General features: G+C 46.5%; 1 protein-coding gene across 4 annotated transcripts in view; it reads right to left on the minus strand.

The window, feature by feature from the left end:
• The window catches only part of LOC138952080 (lysosomal cobalamin transporter ABCD4-like), a 47,077-nt gene that overhangs the window by 10,568 nt on the left and 14,507 nt on the right, over nucleotides 1–22,002 (minus strand). For 2 of the 4 annotated variants that reach the window (XM_070323667.1, XM_070323665.1), the window contains exons 6-12: nucleotides 19,084–19,209; nucleotides 17,486–17,631; nucleotides 16,037–16,158; nucleotides 15,177–15,268; nucleotides 14,812–14,895; nucleotides 13,337–13,354; nucleotides 11,392–11,507 (exon numbers count right to left, since the gene is read on the minus strand). In XM_070323667.1, coding sequence (XP_070179768.1) covers nucleotides 11,392–11,507; nucleotides 13,337–13,354; nucleotides 14,812–14,895; nucleotides 15,177–15,268; nucleotides 16,037–16,158; nucleotides 17,486–17,631; nucleotides 19,084–19,209 — 704 coding nt within the window. Of the gene's footprint in view, nucleotides 1–11,391; nucleotides 11,508–13,336; nucleotides 13,355–14,811; nucleotides 14,896–15,176; nucleotides 15,269–16,036; nucleotides 16,159–17,485; nucleotides 17,632–19,083; nucleotides 19,210–19,787; nucleotides 20,164–22,002 lie in introns of those variants that run through there. The other 2 variants (XM_070323668.1, XM_070323666.1) reach the window with 2 other exon arrangements.

The raw sequence follows: 22,002 nt of genomic DNA on the forward strand, positions 1-22,002 counted from the left end.
CACCAAGGAGAGACAGATGGACACCAAGGAGAGACAGATGGACACCAAGGAGAGACAGATGGACACCAAGGAGAGACAGATGGACACCAAGGAGAGACAAGGAGAGACAGATGGACACCAAGGAGAGACAGATGGACACCAAGGAGAGACAGATGGACACCAAGGAGAGACAGATGGACACCAAGGAGAGACAGATGGACACCAAGGAGAGACAGATGGACACCAAGGAGAGACAGATTGACACCAAGGAGAGACAGATGGACACCAAGGAGAGACAAGGAGAGACAGATGGACACCAAGGAGAGACAAGGAGAGACAGATGGACACCAAGGAGAGACAGATGGACACCAAGGAGAGACAAGGAGAGACAGATGGACACCAAGGAGAGCCAAGGAGAGACAGATGGACACCAAGGAGAGACAGATGGACACCAAGGAGAGACAAGGAGAGACAGATGGACACCAAGGAGAGACAGATGGACACCAAGGAGAGACAGATGGACACCAAGGAGAGCCAAGGAGAGACAGATGGACACCAAGGAGAGACAGATGGACACCAAGGAGAGACAGATGGACACCAAGGAGAGACAGATGGACACCAAAGAGAGCCAAGGAGAGACAGATAGACACCAAGGAGAGACAGATGGACACCAAGGAGAGCCAAGGAGAGACAGATGGACACCAAGGAGAGACAAGGAGAGACAGATGAACACCAAGGAGAGACAGATGGACACCAAGGAGAGACAGATGGACACCAAGGAGAGACAAGGAGAGACAGATGGACACCAAGGAGAGACAAGGAGAGACAGATGAACACCAAGGAGAGACAAGGAGAGACAGATGGACACCAAGGAGAGACAGATGGACACCAAGGAGAGACAAGGAGAGACATATGGACACCAAGGAGAGACAGATGGACACCAAGGAGAGACAGATGGACACCAAGGAGAGACAGATGGACACCAAGGAGAGACAGATGGACACCAAGGAGAGACAAGGAGAGACAGATGGACACCAAGGAGAGACAGATGGACACCAAGGAGAGACAAATGGACACCAAGGAGAGACAAGGAGAGACAGATGGACACCAAGGAGAGACAGATGGACACCAAGGAGAGACAAGGAGAGACAGATGGACACCAAGGAGAGACAAGGAGAGACAGATGGACACCAAGGAGAGACAGATAGACACCAAGGAGAGACAGATGGACACCAAGGAGAGACAGATGGACACCAAGGAGAGACAGATGGACACCAAGGAGAGACAAGGAGAGACAGATGGACACCAAGGAGAGACAGATGGACACCAAGGAGAGACAAGGAGAGACAGATGGACACCAAGGAGAGACAGATGGACACCAAGGAGAGACAGATGGACACCAAGGAGAGACAAGGAGAGACAGATGGACACCAAGGAGAGACAGATGGGCACCAAGGAGAGACAAGGAGAGACAGATGGACACCAAGGAGAGACAAGGAGAGACAGATGGACACCAAGGAGAGCCAAGGAGAGACAGATGGACACCAAGGAGAGACAGATGGACACCAAGGAGAGAAGATGGACACCAAGGAGAGACAAGGAGAGACAGATGGACACCAAGGAGAGACAGATGGACACCAAGGAGAGACAGATGGACACCAAGGAGAGACAGATGGACACCAAGGAGAGACAGATGGACACCAAGGAGAGACAGATGGACACCAAGGAGAGACAGATGGACACCAAGGAGAGACAAGGAGAGACAGATGGACACCAAGGAGAGACAGATGGACACCAAGGAGAGACAGATGGACACCAAGGAGAGACAGATGGACACCAAGGAGAGACAAGGAGAGACAGATGGACACCAAGGAGAGACAGATGGACACCAAGGAGAGCCAGATGGACACCAAGGAGAGACAGATGGACACCAAGGAGAGACAGATGGACACCAAGGAGAGACAGATGGACACCAAGGAGAGACAAGGAGAGACAGATGGACACCAAGGAGAGACAGATGGACACCAAGGAGAGACAGATGGACACCAAGGAGAGACAAGGAGAGACAGATGGACACCAAGGAGAGACAGATGGACACCAAGGAGAGACAGATGGACACCAAGGAGAGACAGATGGACACCAAGGAGAGCCAAGGAGAGACAGATGGACACCAAGGAGAGACAAGGAGAGACAGATGGACACCAAGGAGAGACAGATGGACACCAAGGAGAGACAGATGGACACCAAGGAGAGACAGATGGACACCAAGGAGAGACAGATGGACACCAAGGAGAGACAGATGGACACCAAGGAGAGACAAGGAGAGACAGATGGACACCAAGGAGAGACAGATGGACACCAAGGAGAGACAGATGGACACCAAGGAGAGACAAGGAGAGACAGATGGACACCAAGGAGAGACAAGGAGAGACAGATGGACACCAAGGAGAGACAGATGGACACCAAGGAGAGACAGATGGACACCAAGGAGAGACAAGGAGAGACAGATGGACACCAAGGAGAGACAGATGAACACCAAGGAGAGACAAGGAGAGACAGATGGACACCAAGGAGAGACAGATGGACACCAAGGAGAGACAGATGGACACCAAGGAGAGACAAGGAGAGACAGATGGACACCAAGGAGAGACAGATGAACACCAAGGAGAGACAAGGAGAGACAGATGGACACCAAGGAGAGACAGATGGACACCAAGGAGAGACAGATGGACACCAAGGAGAGACAAGGAGAGACAGATGGACACCAAGGAGAGACAGATGGACACCAAGGAGAGACAGATGGACACCAAGGAGAGACAGATGGACACCAAGGAGAGACAGATGGACACCAAGGAGAGCCAAGGAGAGACAGATGGACACCAAGGAGAGACAAGGAGAGACAGATGGACACCAAGGAGAGACAGATGGACACCAAGGAGAGACAGATGGACACCAAGGAGAGACAAGGAGAGACAGATGGACACCAAGGAGAGACAGATGGACACCAAGGAGAGACAGATGGACACCAAGGAGAGACAGATGGACACCAAGGAGAGACAAGGAGAGACAGATGGACACCAAGGAGAGACAGATGGACACCAAGGAGAGACAGATAGACACCAAGGAGAGACAGATGGACACCAAGGAGAGACAGATGGACACCAAGGAGAGACAGATGGACACCAAGGAGAGACAGATGGACACCAAGGAGAGACAGATGGACACCAAGGAGAGACAAGGAGAGACAGATGGACACCAAGGAGAGACAGATGAACACCAAGGAGAGACAGATGGACACCAAGGAGAGACAGATGGACACCAAGGAGAGACAGATGGACACCAAGGAGAGACAGATGGACACCAAGGAGAGACAGATGGACACCAAGGAGAGACAAGGAGAGACAGATGGACACCAAGGAGAGACAGATGGACACCAAGGAGAGACAGATGGACACCAAGGAGAGACAGATGGACACCAAGGAGAGACAGATGGACACCAAGGAGAGACAAGGAGAGACAGATGGACACCAAGGAGAGACAGATGGACACCAAGGAGAGACAGATGGACACCAAGGAGAGACAAGGAGAGACAGATGGACACCAAGGAGAGACAGATGGACACCAAGGAGAGACAGATGGACACCAAGGAGAGACAGATGGACACCAAGGAGAGCCAAGGAGAGACAGATGGACACCAAGGAGAGACAAGGAGAGACAGATGGACACCAAGGAGAGACAGATGGACACCAAGGAGAGACAGATGGACACCAAGGAGAGACAGATGGACACCAAGGAGAGACAGATGGACACCAAGGAGAGACAAGGAGAGACAGATGGACACCAAGGAGAGACAGATGGACACCAAGGAGAGACAGATGGACACCAAGGAGACAGATGGACACCAAGGAGAGACAAGGAGAGACAGATGGACACCAAGGAGAGACAGATGGACACCAAGGAGAGACAGATGGACACCAAGGAGAGACAGATGAACACCAAGGAGAGACAGATGGACACCAAGGAGAGACAGATGGACACCAAGGAGAGACAAGGAGAGACAGATAGACACCAAGGAGAGACAGATGGACACCAAGGAGAGACAGATGGACACCAAGGAGAGACAGATGGACACCAAGGAGAGACAAGGAGAGACAGATGGACACCAAGGAGAGACAGATGGACACCAAGGAGAGACAGATGGACACCAAGGAGAGACAAGGAGAGACAGATGGACACCAAGGAGAGACAGATGGACACCAAGGAGAGACAGATAGACACCAAGGAGAGACAGATGGACACCAAGGAGGACACCAAGGAGAGACAGATGGACACCAAGGAGAGACAGAAGGAGAGACAGATGGACACCAAGGAGAGACAGATGGACACCAAGGAGAGACAAGGAGAGACAGATGGACACCAAGGAGAGACAGATGGACACCAAGGAGAGACAGATAGACACCAAGGAGAGACAGATGGACACCAAGGAGGACACCAAGGAGAGACAGATGGACACCAAGGAGAGACAGAAGGAGAGACAGATGGACACCAAGGAGAGACAAGGAGAGACAGATGGACACCAAGGAGAGACAGATGGACACCAAGGAGAGACAGATGGACACCAAGGAGAGACAGATGGACACCAAGGAGAGACAGATGGACACCAAGGAGAGACAAGGAGAGACAGATGGACACCAAGGAGAGACAGATGGACACCAAGGAGAGACAGATGGACACCAAGGAGAGACAGATGGACACCAAGGAGAGACAAGGAGAGACAGATGGACACCAAGGAGAGACAGATGGACACCAAGGAGAGACAGATGGACACCAAGGAGAGACAGATGGACACCAAGGAGAGACAGATGGACACCAAGGAGAGACAAGGAGAGACAGATGGACACCAAGGAGAGACAGATGGACACCAATGAGAGACAGATGGACACCAAGGAGAGACAGATGGACACCAAGGAGAGACAAGGAGAGACAGATGGACACCAAGGAGAGACAGATGGACACCAAGGAGAGACAGATGGACACCAAGGAGAGACAAGGAGAGACAGATGGACACCAAGGAGAGACAGATGAACACCAAGGAGAGACAAGGAGAGACAGATGGACACCAAGGAGAGACAGATGGACACCAAGGAGAGACAAGGAGAGACAGATGAACACCAAGGAGAGACAAGGAGAGACAGATGGACACCAAGGAGAGACAAGGAGAGACAGATGGACACCAAGGAGAGACAGATGGACACCAAGGAGAGACAGATGGACACCAAGGAGAGACAAGGAGAGACAGATGGACACCAAGGAGAGACAAGGAGAGACAGATGGACACCAAGGAGAGACAAGGAGAGACAGATGGACACCAAGGAGAGACAGATGGACACCAAGGAGAGACAAGGAGAGACAGATGGACACCAAGGAGAGACAGATGGACACCAAGGAGAGACAGATGGACACCAAGGAGAGACAGATGGACACCAAGGAGAGACAAGGAGAGACAGATGGACACCAAGGAGAGACAGATGAACACCAAGGAGAGACAAGGAGAGACAGATGGACACCAAGGAGAGACAGATGGACACCAAGGAGAGACAAGGAGAGACAGATGAACACCAAGGAGAGACAAGGAGAGACAGATGGACACCAAGGAGAGACAAGGAGAGACAGATGGACACAAAGGAGAGACAGATGGACACCAAGGAGAGCCAGATGGACACCAAGGAGAGACAGATGGACACCAAGGAGAGACAAGGAGAGACAGATGGACACCAAGGAGAGACAGATGGACACCAAGGAGAGACAGATGGACACCAAGGAGAGACAGATGGACACCAAGGAGAGACAAGGAGAGACAGATGGACACCAAGGAGAGACAAGGAGAGACAGATGGACACCAAGGAGAGACAAGGAGAGACAGATGGACACCAAGGAGAGACAGATGGACACCAAGGAGAGACAGATGGACACCAAGGAGAGACAGATGGACACCAAGGAGAGACAAGGAGAGACAGATGGACACCAAGGAGAGACAGATGAACACCAAGGAGAGACAAGGAGAGACAGATGGACACCAAGGAGAGACAAGGAGAGACAGATGGACACCAAGGAGAGACAAGGAGAGACAGATGGACACCAAGGAGAGACAGATGAACACCAAGGAGAGACAGATGGACACCAAGAAGAGACAGATGGACACCAAGGAGAGACAAGGAGAGACAGATGGACACCAAGGAGAGACAAGGAGAGACAGATGGACACCAAGGAGAGACAGATGGACACCAAGGAGAGACAGATGGACACCAAGGAGAGACAGATAGACACCAAGGAGAGACAGATGGACACCAAGGAGGACACCAAGGAGAGACAGATGGACACCAAGGAGAGACAGAAGGAGAGACAGATGGACACCAAGGAGAGACAAGGAGAGACAGATGGACACCAAGGAGAGACAGATGGACACCAAGGAGAGACAGATGGACACCAAGGAGAGACAGATGGACACCAAGGAGAGACAGATGGACACCAAGGAGAGACAAGGAGAGACAGATGGACACCAAGGAGAGACAGATGGACACCAAGGAGAGACAGATGGACACCAAGGAGAGACAGATGGACACCAAGGAGAGACAAGGAGAGACAGATGGACACCAAGGAGAGACAGATGGACACCAAGGAGAGACAGATGGACACCAAGGAGAGACAGATGGACACCAAGGAGAGACAGATGGACACCAAGGAGAGACAAGGAGAGACAGATGGACACCAAGGAGAGACAGATGGACACCAAGGAGAGACAGATGGACACCAAGGAGACAGATGGACACCAAGGAGAGACAAGGAGAGACAGATGGACACCAAGGAGAGACAGATGGACACCAAGGAGAGACAGATGGACACCAAGGAGAGACAAGGAGAGACAGATGGACACCAAGGAGAGACAGATGGACACCAAGGAGAGACAAGGAGAGACAGATGGACACCAAGGAGAGACAGATGGACACCAAGGAGAGACAAGGAGAGACAGATGGACACCAAGGAGAGACAAGGAGAGACAGATGGACACCAAGGAGAGACAAGGAGAGACAGATGGACACCAAGGAGAGACAGATGGACACCAAGGAGAGACAGATGGACACCAAGGAGGACACCAAGGAGAGACAGATGGACACCAAGGAGAGACAGAAGGAGAGACAGATGGACACCAAGGAGAGACAGATGGACACCAAGGAGAGACAAGGAGAGACAGATGGACACCAAGGAGAGACAGATGGACACCAAGGAGAGACAGATAGACACCAAGGAGAGACAGATGGACACCAAGGAGGACACCAAGGAGAGACAGATGGACACCAAGGAGAGACAGAAGGAGAGACAGATGGACACCAAGGAGAGACAAGGAGAGACAGATGGACACCAAGGAGAGACAGATGGACACCAAGGAGAGACAGATGGACACCAAGGAGAGACAGATGGACACCAAGGAGAGACAGATGGACACCAAGGAGAGACAAGGAGAGACAGATGGACACCAAGGAGAGACAGATGGACACCAAGGAGAGACAGATGGACACCAAGGAGAGACAGATGGACACCAAGGAGAGACAAGGAGAGACAGATGGACACCAAGGAGAGACAGATGGACACCAAGGAGAGACAGATGGACACCAAGGAGAGACAGATGGACACCAAGGAGAGACAGATGGACACCAAGGAGAGACAAGGAGAGACAGATGGACACCAAGGAGAGACAGATGGACACCAAGGAGAGACAGATGGACACCAAGGAGAGACAGATGGACACCAAGGAGAGACAAGGAGAGACAGATGGACACCAAGGAGAGACAGATGGACACCAAGGAGAGACAGATGGACACCAAGGAGAGACAAGGAGAGACAGATGGACACCAAGGAGAGACAGATGAACACCAAGGAGAGACAAGGAGAGACAGATGGACACCAAGGAGAGACAGATGGACACCAAGGAGAGACAAGGAGAGACAGATGAACACCAAGGAGAGACAAGGAGAGACAGATGGACACCAAGGAGAGACAAGGAGAGACAGATGGACACCAAGGAGAGACAGATGGACACCAAGGAGAGACAGATGGACACCAAGGAGAGACAAGGAGAGACAGATGGACACCAAGGAGAGACAAGGAGAGACAGATGGACACCAAGGAGAGACAAGGAGAGACAGATGGACACCAAGGAGAGACAGATGGACACCAAGGAGAGACAAGGAGAGACAGATGGACACCAAGGAGAGACAGATGGACACCAAGGAGAGACAGATGGACACCAAGGAGAGACAGATGGACACCAAGGAGAGACAAGGAGAGACAGATGGACACCAAGGAGAGACAGATGAACACCAAGGAGAGACAAGGAGAGACAGATGGACACCAAGGAGAGACAGATGGACACCAAGGAGAGACAAGGAGAGACAGATGAACACCAAGGAGAGACAAGGAGAGACAGATGGACACCAAGGAGAGACAAGGAGAGACAGATGGACACCAAGGAGAGACAGATGGACACCAAGGAGAGCCAGATGGACACCAAGGAGAGACAGATGGACACCAAGGAGAGACAAGGAGAGACAGATGGACACCAAGGAGAGACAGATGGACACCAAGGAGAGACAGATGGACACCAAGGAGAGACAGATGGACACCAAGGAGAGACAAGGAGAGACAGATGGACACCAAGGAGAGACAGATGGACACCAAGGAGAGACAAGGAGAGACAGATGGACACCAAGGAGAGACAGATGGACACCAAGGAGAGACAGATGGACACCAAGGAGAGACAGATGGACACCAAGGAGAGACAAGGAGAGACAGATGGACACCAAGGAGAGACAGATGAACACCAAGGAGAGACAAGGAGAGACAGATGGACACCAAGGAGAGACAAGGAGAGACAGATGGACACCAAGGAGAGACAAGGAGAGACAGATGGACACCAAGGAGAGACAGATGAACACCAAGGAGAGACAGATGGACACCAAGGAGAGACAGATGGACACCAAGGAGAGACAAGGAGAGACAGATGGACACCAAGGAGAGACAAGGAGAGACAGATGGACACCAAGGAGAGACAGATGGACACCAAGGAGAGACAGATGGACACCAAGGAGAGACAGATAGACACCAAGGAGAGACAGATGGACACCAAGGAGGACACCAAGGAGAGACAGATGGACACCAAGGAGAGACAGAAGGAGAGACAGATGGACACCAAGGAGAGACAAGGAGAGACAGATGGACACCAAGGAGAGACAGATGGACACCAAGGAGAGACAGATGGACACCAAGGAGAGACAGATGGACACCAAGGAGAGACAGATGGACACCAAGGAGAGACAAGGAGAGACAGATGGACACCAAGGAGAGACAGATGGACACCAAGGAGAGACAGATGGACACCAAGGAGAGACAGATGGACACCAAGGAGAGACAAGGAGAGACAGATGGACACCAAGGAGAGACAGATGGACACCAAGGAGAGACAGATGGACACCAAGGAGAGACAGATGTACACCAAGGAGAGACAGATGGACACCAAGGAGAGACAAGGAGAGACAGATGGACACCAAGGAGAGACAGATGGACACCAAGGAGAGACAGATGGACACCAAGGAGAGACAGATGGACACCAAGGAGAGACAAGGAGAGACAGATGGACACCAAGGAGAGACAGATGGACACCAAGGAGAGACAGATGGACACCAAGGAGAGACAAGGAGAGACAGATGGACACCAAGGAGAGACAGATGAACACCAAGGAGAGACAAGGAGAGACAGATGGACACCAAGGAGAGACAGATGGACACCAAGGAGAGACAAGGAGAGACAGATGGACACCAAGGAGAGACAAGGAGAGACAGATGGACACCAAGGAGAGACAGATGGACACCAAGGAGAGACAGATGGACACCAAGGAGAGACAAGGAGAGACAGATGGACACCAAGGAGAGACAAGGAGAGACAGATGGACACCAAGGAGAGACAAGGAGAGACAGATGGACACCAAGGAGAGACAGATGGACACCAAGGAGAGACAAGGAGAGACAGATGGACACCAAGGAGAGACAGATGGACACCAAGGAGAGACAGATGGACACCAAGGAGAGACAGATGGACACCAAGGAGAGACAAGGAGAGACAGATGGACACCAAGGAGAGACAGATGAACACCAAGGAGAGACAAGGAGAGACAGATGGACACCAAGGAGAGACAGATGGACACCAAGGAGAGACAAGGAGAGACAGATGAACACCAAGGAGAGACAAGGAGAGACAGATGGACACCAAGGAGAGACAAGGAGAGACAGATGGACACCAAGGAGAGACAGATGGACACCAAGGAGAGCCAGATGGACACCAAGGAGAGACAGATGGACACCAAGGAGAGACAAGGAGAGACAGATGGACACCAAGGAGAGACAGATGGACACCAAGGAGAGACAGATGGACACCAAGGAGAGACAGATGGACACCAAGGAGAGACAAGGAGAGACAGATGGACACCAAGGAGAGACAAGGAGAGACAGATGGACACCAAGGAGAGACAAGGAGAGACAGATGGACACCAAGGAGAGACAGATGGACACCAAGGAGAGACAGATGGACACCAAGGAGAGACAGATGGACACCAAGGAGAGACAAGGAGAGACAGATGGACACCAAGGAGAGACAGATGAACACCAAGGAGAGACAAGGAGAGACAGATGGACACCAAGGAGAGACAAGGAGAGACAGATGGACACCAAGGAGAGACAAGGAGAGACAGATGGACACCAAGGAGAGACAGATGAACACCAAGGAGAGACAGATGGACACCAAGGAGAGACAGATGGACACCAAGGAGAGACAAGGAGAGACAGATGGACACCAAGGAGAGACAAGGAGAGACAGATGGACACCAAGGAGAGACAGATGGACACCAAGGAGAGACAAGGAGAGACAGATGGACACCAAGGAGAGACAAGGAGAGACAGATGGACACCAAGGAGAGACAAGGAGAGACAGATGGACACCAAGGAGAGACAGATGGACACCAAGGAGAGACAAGGAGAGACAGATGGACACCAAGGAGAGACAGATGGACACCAAGGAGAGACAGATGGACACCAAGGAGAGACAAGGAGAGACAGATGGACACCAAGGAGAGACAGATGGACACCAAGGAGAGACAGATGGACACCAAGGAGAGACAAGGAGAGACAGATGGACACCAAGGAGAGACAGATGAACACCAAGGAGAGACAGATGGACACCAAGGAGAGACATTTAAATTTATTCAATCTCTATCACAATCGTGGAAGGTTTATTGGTACAATTAGAGAAATTGACACAAAAAGTAATCTGCTAACTTCAGAGATGTAGAAAAACGATACTCACCACGACAGAGAACAGTAGATGATTTTGGCGGTCCGTAGGTGACACCATCCATGTGAAAGGCCGGCTCAGTGGCGTGCATCTCCTGGTAGGACCCACTGTCATCCGGCCACAAGTGTCTGGTACAAAACACTACATCAAAACACATGTACTATGATATACACGCACTCTTTAATGGACTGGGATCAAAACTCTCTGCAGCTGAGTGAATAGGTTTTAAATTGTACATCGATAACTAAACAGAGAATAAGCTGGACATTGAATCCTTCTTGCATGACTTGGTTCTCCAGACAAGTAATAATAATAAACATACAAACTCCGCAGCTGAAGTATGACATCAAACCATGAACAACTCGTAAACCTGATATCTGCTTCTACAATTTGTTCGTTTTATTTTTATTCTTATGCTCTTCTGTGCGCCTTGATCTGGTAATGATGGCTCTGCCTTTCTTGATGGTGTGACTGATACCTGCAGATGTTACACTTGAGTCAAACAATAACATATAATAGATAGAGAGAGAGAGAGAGAGAGAGAGAGAGAGAGAGAGAGAGAGAGAGAGAGAGAGAGAGAGAGAGAGAGAGAGAGAGAGAGAGAGAGAGCGAGAGAGAGAGAGAGAGAGAGAGAGAGACGAGCAAAACATTTAAAACTATGAAAAAAGAAACAAAAGAGTGATAGAGATAACAAAAAGTCTCAAGAGCAACCAGAACACATGCACTGACTCTCAATAAGTCATGCATACCAATTCTGAAGGAGACCCCAAAAATGAAAGATGAAGCAAAACCGTGGTATTTAATAATAATAATAATAATAATAATAATAATAAGAACATTTATATAGCGCTAAATCAAAAACTTTCGTTAAAAAGGCTTGCTCTATGAAGCTAATGTTCAAGGACACACACAAATTTTAACAAGAAGAGCAAACGCTCGATCGAGTCACTTTCGCAGTTCTGAATATTATATGAGGCATCAGATGGACAGGAAGAAATTGCTATTCACAACACAATACAGATGTAAATAATTTGATGTAAAGAATAATCCTATAAAGTTTGAATCAAATCCGATGAATAGTTTCAGAGATATGATATTTCAATTTTTTTCCTTCAAGACATACCTGTGACCTTGAAAAAGGTCAAAGGTCACCAAAGCAGACGTCAAAGTGTAGAGGTCACTGGGAGTCACGTTCACATAAAATTTGAGCCCGGTCACTTTTATAGTTTCCGAGAAAAGCCCAACGTTAAGTTGTGTGTTGCCGAACAGAAAAGGCTAGTTATCTCCCTTGTTTTTCTGATAACGTTCGTAAAAGGCTACAGATGTAAATACTTTGATGTAAAGAATAATCCTACAAAGTTTCAATCACATCCGATGAACTTTGTCAAAGATATAAAATGTCTAATTTTTCCTTTGACGCTGACCTGTGACCTTGAAAAAGGTCAAAGGTCAACGAAACCATCGTTAAAGTGTAGAGGTCATTGGAGGTCACGACTAAACAAAATATGAGCCCGATCGCTTTGATAGTTTCCGAGAAAAGTCCAACGTTAAGGTGGTGTCTACGGACGGCCGGCCGGACAGACTAACACTGACCGATTACATAGAGTCACTTTTTCTCAAGTGACTCAAAAAAAAGAAGTATTATACCAAAAAGTGAAAGAGAAAGCTAAGCTAAGCAGTGCAATGCTAGCATACAGATAACTGCAACACATCCTATGAAATCACACACAGCACATGCATGCAAGGGCACTCTTTGTCAGCAAAATGCTCCCTAAAGCAAAAAGCAATGGGAATAACCTCGCCACCACTCACGTCAATATTTGTTCTCAAGCAATACAGAGCTAGAGGAGGAAAGCTGCAGGCATTGTACACAGTGCACTATATAATGTTACAATCCTCTGACAGCAAGGCATAGTCACTGAAGGTGAAAAGTGCAGAACAGTGAGTAAGTTCCTACCTTGGACTGAGTTCAAAGCTGACAGAACAAAAGTCATACAGTTAAAATAGTCTAACATGCAGCTTGATAGAACATGTATCAGGCTTTGCAAAGAGAAAAGAATTCAAGACATCTCAACATTAAGAATAGTGAAAGCTCTTTGAGTAATAGCAAATTTAACAGCAATCAACAATGAATCTAAAACCACAGGCAGACACCAGGTAGGTACAGAAAGTAACCATAGTGGACAGCAACAGCTGTATAGTTGTGACAGTTTGAAAACGGGTGTGTGACAATGACCTGGATAGTACATCAGACATAAAGTTCCAACCCCGTGCAGGTGCGTAAATACCACATTGAGTTATAAAGCGTAATATGGATTAAACCAGCTACAACAAATGGATGGCTGTTATACCAATGGAACCATAAGAACAATGAAATATGGAGCCAGTCAGTGTATGGAAGCATCATGTTGACAGCATTCAAACAAGTTAATGTATGATCAGGTCAAAAAACAATGTAACACAGCTCAGTGCTATAGACAGCATGGGTCAAACAAATACCTGATCAACACACAGGTCACAACAATGTAACACAGCTCAGTGCTATAGACAGCATGGGTCAAACAAATACCTGATCAACACACAGGTCACAACAATGTAACACAGCTCAGTGCTATAGACAGCATGGGTCAAACAAATACCTGATCAACACACAGGTCACAACAATGTAACACAGCTCAGTGCTATAGACAGCATGGGTCAAACAAATACCTGATCAACACACAGGTCACAACAATGTAACACAGCTCAGTGCTATAGACAGCATGGGTCAAACAAATACCTGATCAACACACAGGTCACAACAATGTAACACAGCTCAGTGCTATAGACAGCATGGGTCAAACAAATACCTGATCAACACACAGGTCACAACAATGTAACACAGCTCAGTGCTATAGACAGCATGGGTCAAACAAATACCTGATCAACACACAGGTCACAACAATGTAACACAGCTAAGTGCTATAGACAGCATGGGTCAAACAAATACCTGATCAACACACAGGTCACAACAATGTAACACAGCTCAGTGCTATAGACAGCATGGGTCAAACAAATACCTGATCAACACACAGGTCACAACAATGTAACACAGCTCAGTGCTATAGACAGCATGGGTCAAACAAATACCTGATCAACACACAGGTCACAACAATGTAACACAGCTCAGTGCTATAGACAGCATGGGTCAAACAAATACCTGATCAACACACAGGTCACTGAGATCAAGTATCTAGTTTTTATGCAGAGAAAGGCAGAAGTGAATGTACAGAATCCAAAAATATGTAGAAAAATTCACAAAGAAGTCACATTCTATTCTACTCACAAGACAAAAGCGAAAGGAGTGGAAATGATGAGATTATACCCCCAGAAAGCTAGTTTGCCTGCAGGGGATGATCCTAAACCCTGACTGTAAACAAATGTAGAAATTACCTGGAGTAAGTGCCAGATGCGAAGTCATAAGTGTCTTCCTGGTCGGCCTTGATACGTCCCATCACTTCCGTCAGCTGACCTATCCTGTACACATCTTCACAATGACATGACTACCATCACAGAAACACATACACACAACCACACTGTGACATACACACAAAACTGTCATAGCCATGCAGCTCTCAAAAATAAGTGCAAACATGCGCACACAAACCTTTATATGAATAGAAACCCTAAGCATACACTTTCAAGATTTAAATACATATATGTATTCATTTCACATATGCACACGTACTACACAGATGACAAATGAAAAATGAATGTTGATGTGGCACAGGTTTGACAAAGAAGTTGGCGTGACGTACCTGTGGGCACAGCCGGCCACGTCAGTGACATCCTTGGCCTGGTCGATGAGGGTGGTGAAACAGTTAATCAGATAGATGCACACGAAGGCATTCTGAAACAATCATCTACAATAACAGTTACAGCACAACCACAAAACAAAAGGCAGCCAGGAAAAGTCTCATTACTTCAATTTTGTTCTGTTTTGCTCCCAATGAAAGGAATTTTGCATACTATGTTATACAATTTATTTCATCACAAGATTTTAGATTCAATGAGAAACAGAATACACAATCTTAGGCTATTCTTTCATGCCAGCACTTTGTCCAATACTTATTTTGAAGCTAATTTATTTTGACTGTATAACATACCCCTCGGGAGTGTAAAAGTGCAAAGTGTATAAAGTGGAAGGACGCTTTTATCAAATGTGAAGATCTGGACAGTCATAGGCTTGTTATCTGGACAGTCATAGGCTTGTTATCTGGACAGTCATAGGCTTGTTATCTGGACAGTCATAGGCTTGTTATCTGGACAGTCATAGGCTTGTTATCTGGACAGTCATAGGCTTGTTATCTGGACAGTCATAGGCTTGTTATCTGGACAGTCATAGGCTTGTTATCTGGACAGTCATAGGCTTGTTATCTGGACAGTCATAGGCTTGTTATCTGGACAGTCATAGGCTTGTTATCTGGACAGTCATAGGCTTGTTATCTGGACAGTCATGGGCTTGTTCTCGATTGCATACCCATGAATGTAAATGTTGTTAAATATGTAAAAGAATAAATCATTGTTTAAAGCAATCCCTAAACAGTTGTGTGGTGGTTCACAATTTCGTCCACACAAGTGGAATGCATCATTGAGCCACTGTGACAACCCCACTGACCTTACTGATGAGCGCCGACAGATCTGCGGGGGCCAGGTTGTCATAGCGACCCAAGAAGATGGGGAACGCCAGCGCTATGTAACTCAGGATGCTGCCCAGGTAGTCTGCTGTGTTGATTGAAACTGGAACATATCAGCACATCACATGAGTTCACTTAATACCTAACCCCAACACTAGTAGCTAATAATAATTATGCACGATATTCATAAAGCGCGTATATCCAGGGTTAACCCCTGCTTAAAGCGCTGTACAATCATTGGGGGAAAACACACAATATACATAACATTATTTACTGTGCAATCACACACAGATCAATGAATAACACATTGCCCTATAATAGTTCATCACAAACACACGCACACAATCACACACATATCAATGAATAACACATTGCCCTATAATAGTTCATCACAAACACACGCACACACACACATATCAATGAATAACACATTGCCCTATAATAGTTCATGACAAACACACGCACACACACACATATCAATGAATAACACATTGCACTATAATAGTTCATGACAAACACACGCACACACACACATATCAATGAATAACACATTGCCCTATAATAGTTCATGACAAACACACGCACACACACACATATCAATGAATAACACATTGCCCTATAATAGTTCATGACAAACACACGCACACACACACATATCAATGAATAACACATTGCACTATAATAGTTCATCACAAACACATGCACACACACACATATCAATGAATAACACATTGCCCTATAATAGTTCATCACAAACACACGCACACACACACATATCAATGAATAACACATTGCCCTATAATAGTTCATCACAAACACACGCACACACACACACACACGCTGAGTCTTAGATACATAATCACATATTTCAGCCCCTGTACTACAGTCCCTGTATGGCTTCCTTTACATATTCACCCATATCACCAGTACAACTAAGCATAACAGAATGTACCAGTACACTGTATGACGACACTCATACAGAGAAATATGTAAATCATTCAGAAAAAGGACCGAAAACAATAAAAACAAGACATTTATCCCTAGCCACACACACCCATGGCCAGCTACACACATTTTCACAAACAATTTTAATGAAAAATTCATGTGAATGTTTTGTGTTGTCCTGATTTAAATGTTCCAATTATTTAACCTTTTGTGTTTTTAAAAAAGATATTACACAGAATTTTCTAGACCTCATGAGTAGTTTTGTTCCCCGACACATAAGATGGACCTAGATTCCAGATATATATTGATCAAAATGTTCTGACTGCAAAAATGTGCAAAAGACATCCCGTATGTCAAAACTATCGGACATTCCACCGTCCTGGGGTCAGAAAAATGTGTCAGATCAAAAAGTATGCGTAAAATGAGCAAAGACTGAGGCCTGGGAATAACAGTGAAGGAGCATATAGAGCAAAGTAAAATCTCACAGTTGAGAGCGAAGTTCCAGTGGATGAGTCTTCGCTGGGTGCCTATGAGCTGATCCAGTTTCTGGTTGGTCTTTACCTCCTCCACCTGCCCAGCTCTGTAAAATGCTGCCGATTCGGCGTAGGTCCGGATCTGCATGTGCTTAAACCTGCAACAGACACACACCGCTAGACTTTTTATCACCACTTGGTGACTTGCATCAGGTGCCAGTAATACAGTGATACCGCTAGACTTTTTATCACCACTTGGTGACTTGCATCTAGGTGCCAGTAATACAGTGATACCGCTAGACTTTATATCACCACTTGGTGACTTGCATCTAGGTGCCAGTAATACAGTGATACCGCTAGACTTTATATCACCACTTGGTGACTTGCATCTAGGTGCCAGTAATACAGTGATACCGCTAGACTTTATATCACCACTTGGTGACTTGCATCTAGGTGCCAGTAATACAGTGATACCGCTAGACTTTATATCACCACTTGGTGACTTGCATCTAGGTGCCAGTAATACAGTGATACCGCTAGACTTTATATCACCACTTGGTGACTTGCATCTAGGTGCCAATAATACAGTGATACCGCTAGACTTTATATCACCACTTGGTGACTTGCATCTAGGTGCCAGTAATACAGTGATACCGCTAGACTTTATATCACCACTTGGTGACTTGCATCTAGGTGCCAGTAATACAGTGATACCGCTAGACTTTATATCACCACTTGGTGACTTGCATCTAGGTGCCAGTAATACAGTGATACAGCTAGACTTTATATCACCACTTGGTGACTTGCATCTAGGTGCCAATAATACAGTGATACCGCTAGACTTTATATCACCACTTGGTGACTTGCATCTAGGTGCCAGTAATACAGTGATACTGCTAGACTTTATATCACCACTTGGTGACTTGCATCAGGTGCCAGTAATACAGTGATACCGCTAGACTTTTTATCACCGCTTGGTGACTTGCATCAGGAGCCAGTAATACAATGATACCGCTAGACTTTATATCACCACTTGGTGACTTGCATCAGGTGCCAGTAATACAGTGATACCGCTAGACTTTTTATCACCACTTGGTGACTTGCATCAGGTGCCAGTAATACAATGATACCGCTAGACTTTTTATCACCAATTGGTGACTTGCATCAGGTGCCAGTAATACAGTGATACCCCCCTCTCCCTTTCAAAACCTCAAAACAAAATCTCAGAAAATTAGGTCTTAAAAGGGAGGTTCCGATGTAATCTGACCTATTTGTAAACACATTGTTCCTGGTTAACTTTCACCGCACTGTTGAAAAGCAATATTTGTTGTGGCAGGACCAGTTTCATGTCCGTCACATTCACTCAAAGGAGTTTGCAGCATTTAGACCAGAACACATCAAAAGATGCAGATTGTAGTTGCTAAGACTCAGGACTGAAGTAACTTAACTGACTCCCCCCCCCCCTCACACACCAACATAATTAAGACTATGCACATAAAAAAAACAATAGCAAAGCACTGTAGACAATCAAATTAACCAAATTCCCCCGAACCCCCTTCTCATCACTGCAGCTAATTGTGACACTGCACTGATGTATTCCCCCTGCTCACCTGAAGTCGCCTTCCCTCCTCTCCTGCTTGTAGACATAATGGACGACGGGAGTCATCAGGAATTTGTTGATGAGTGAGAACACCATGAAGAAACACAGCACGCTCACTGGGCCAATGTACCCCGTCCTGTCATATATTTTGTGGAAACCTTTTCAGTTAGGCAACAACAAAACGAAGGTAGAAGTGATTGAGAACAATAGATAACAAGTACAAACTTGGGGTCGAAATACATAATTCAAATTCAACCTAAAAGCACATGCAGATGATCATGATTGTACAGTAAAACCTCAAAGTGGCGAGATTGTAAATGTTCAGACAATTCAATCATAAAACATGACCCTTAACAAACATATATCTTTAGTCTGTAGAGCAGCTTATTTTGAGCTTCGTAAGATCAGCACCATTCGCCACACACTCTCCTCTCAAACAACTAATACTCTTGTCTGTGCCTTTGTTCTTTCTAAACTTGACTACTGCAACTCTCTTCTCTCTGGCTGTCCTCTGTACCTCCTGCATAAACTACACAAAGTCCAAAACTCGGCAGCACGCCTCATTCTGAAAGCACGAAAACGAGATCACGCAACATCACTTCTTCACACACTGCACTGGTTACCTATTCAAGCCCGCATTGACTACAAACTGTCCACCCTCTGCTTTAACTTCTTTTCTGGCTCGTCTCCTGCTTACTTCTCTGAACTCCTCACCGTCTATTCTCCAGCAAGACAACTCCGTGCCTCTTCTGACTGTCGCATCCTCACCATTCCACACACCAAAACCAAAACATACGGACAACGCACTTTTACTTTCTGCGCACCCACACAATGGAATTCTCTCCCCTTTCACATCCGCCACTCTCAGTCACCCCAAGCATTCAAACGAGCACTTAAAACGCACCTCTTCAAGAAATACAACCCCTGATTTTGTTTTCTCAGTCCATCAGTAGGCTACATGTAGTGTATTTGTTGTTTTAGTGATAATGTGATAATGTATATAAACATCTAGGGCTGTTTTCAGTATTGTTGATAACATGTTCTGTTTGATTAAGGGTATTCAGCTGGTATTTCCTTGTTTTCACTACCTATTTTTGGCTCACGTAAGTGTAGCCTATGCGATGATAAACTTTGTCTGTCTGTGCGTGCGTGCGTGCGTGCGTGTGTGTGTGTGTGTGTGATAGAAACTTTAACATTTCCGAGTCTATGGATAAAGCTCGCATAAGAAGATTACGTCTCGGTCAAAAGTGTTTGACGTGTGTGATAGAAACTATTTGAAGACGTCACATTATGACGTAAGAGGGTTAGACGTCACGCAAAGGAATTACTGAAAGTCTCGGTCATTGTTATTGTGAGCGGGCCGAGACTAGTTGGCAGATCCAGGGTCTCGCTTTCTTGCACAGTTTCACCTATGCTTACTGTGTGTGTGTGTGTGTGTATGTGTGACGGAGTGATTGAGTTTGTGTTACTGTTTGTCGATTTCTTACGTGAGCCTTGAAGGCTTCGCCTCTTGTTATTCATGTTTTTATTACTTAGTTAGTGGAAGAATCTTTTGTAATGTATGTTTGATGGTGTATGCTTTTAATAAAGCGTTGCTGACTATGAATGTAGATGTAAATGCTTGTATAACTGTGTTTTAATTTTAAATGTGTCAAGCGCAAAGAGCATAATTGTAAAGTTATGATGTTGCGCTATATAAATGCTCATTTATTATTATTATTATAAAACAGAGAGGTCCTTATTGGCAATCAGACATGTTTTGACCGCCCTCGTTATTAACTCTTTGTTGGTCGGTTGGTCATCCGAAAATGGGAGTTGTTGCCATGGTAAGGTCAATTACAGGGAGAGGCATCTGCACCCAGAAAATCGGTTGGAAAACAGGAGTCGTTCTTGGGAGGGGTCACTATGGGAGGTTTGACTTGATCTAGGTTAATATCACAAATGACATGTCCTTTGACAGGTGTCGTTCTTGGGAGGGGTCACTATGGGAGGTTTGACTTGATCTAGGTTAATATCACAAATGACATGTCCTTTGACAGGTGTCGTTCTTGGGAGGGGTCACTATGGGAGGTTTGACTTGATCTAGGTTAATATCACAAATGACATGTCCTTTTGACAGGGAGGGGTCACTATGGGAGGTTTTACTTGATCTAGGTTAATATCACAAATGACATGTCCTTTTGACAGGGAGGGGTCACTATGGGAGGTTTTACTTGATCTAGGTTACTATCACAAATGACATGTCCTTTTGACAGGGAGGGGTCACTATGGGAGGTTTTACTTGATCTAGGTTAATATCACAAATGACATGTCCTTTTGACAGGGAGGGGTCACTATGGGAGGTTTTACTTGATCTAGGTTACTATCACAAATGACATGTCCTTTTGACAGGGAGGGGTCACTATGGGAGGTTTGACTTGATCTAGGTTAATATCACAATGACATGTCCTTTTGACAGGGAGGGGTCACTATGGGAGGTTTGACTTGATCTAGGTTAATATCACAAATGACATGTCCTTTTGACAGGGAGGGGTCACTATGGGAGGTTTGACTTGATCTAGGTTACTATCACAATGACATGTCCTTTTGACAGGTGTCGTTGTTGGGAGGGGTCACTATGGGAGGTTTGACTTGATCTAGGTTAATATTACAAATGACATGTCCTTTTGACAGGTGTCGTTGTTGGGAGGGGTCACTATGGGAGGTTTGACTTGATCTAGGTTAATATCACAATGACATGTCCTTTTGACAGGGAGGGGTCACTATGGGAGGTTTGACTTGATCTAGGTTAATATCACAAATGACATGTCCTTTTGACAGGGAGGGGTCACTATGGGAGGTTTGACTTGATCTAGGTTAATATCACAAATGACATGTCCTTTTGACAGGGAATGCACACTCAGGCCTGTACCTTAGCGGCCGCCCGACC

Source organism: Littorina saxatilis, linkage group LG17 (genome assembly GCF_037325665.1).
Source record: "Littorina saxatilis isolate snail1 linkage group LG17, US_GU_Lsax_2.0, whole genome shotgun sequence".
NCBI lineage: Eukaryota > Metazoa > Mollusca > Gastropoda > Littorinimorpha > Littorinidae > Littorina > Littorina saxatilis.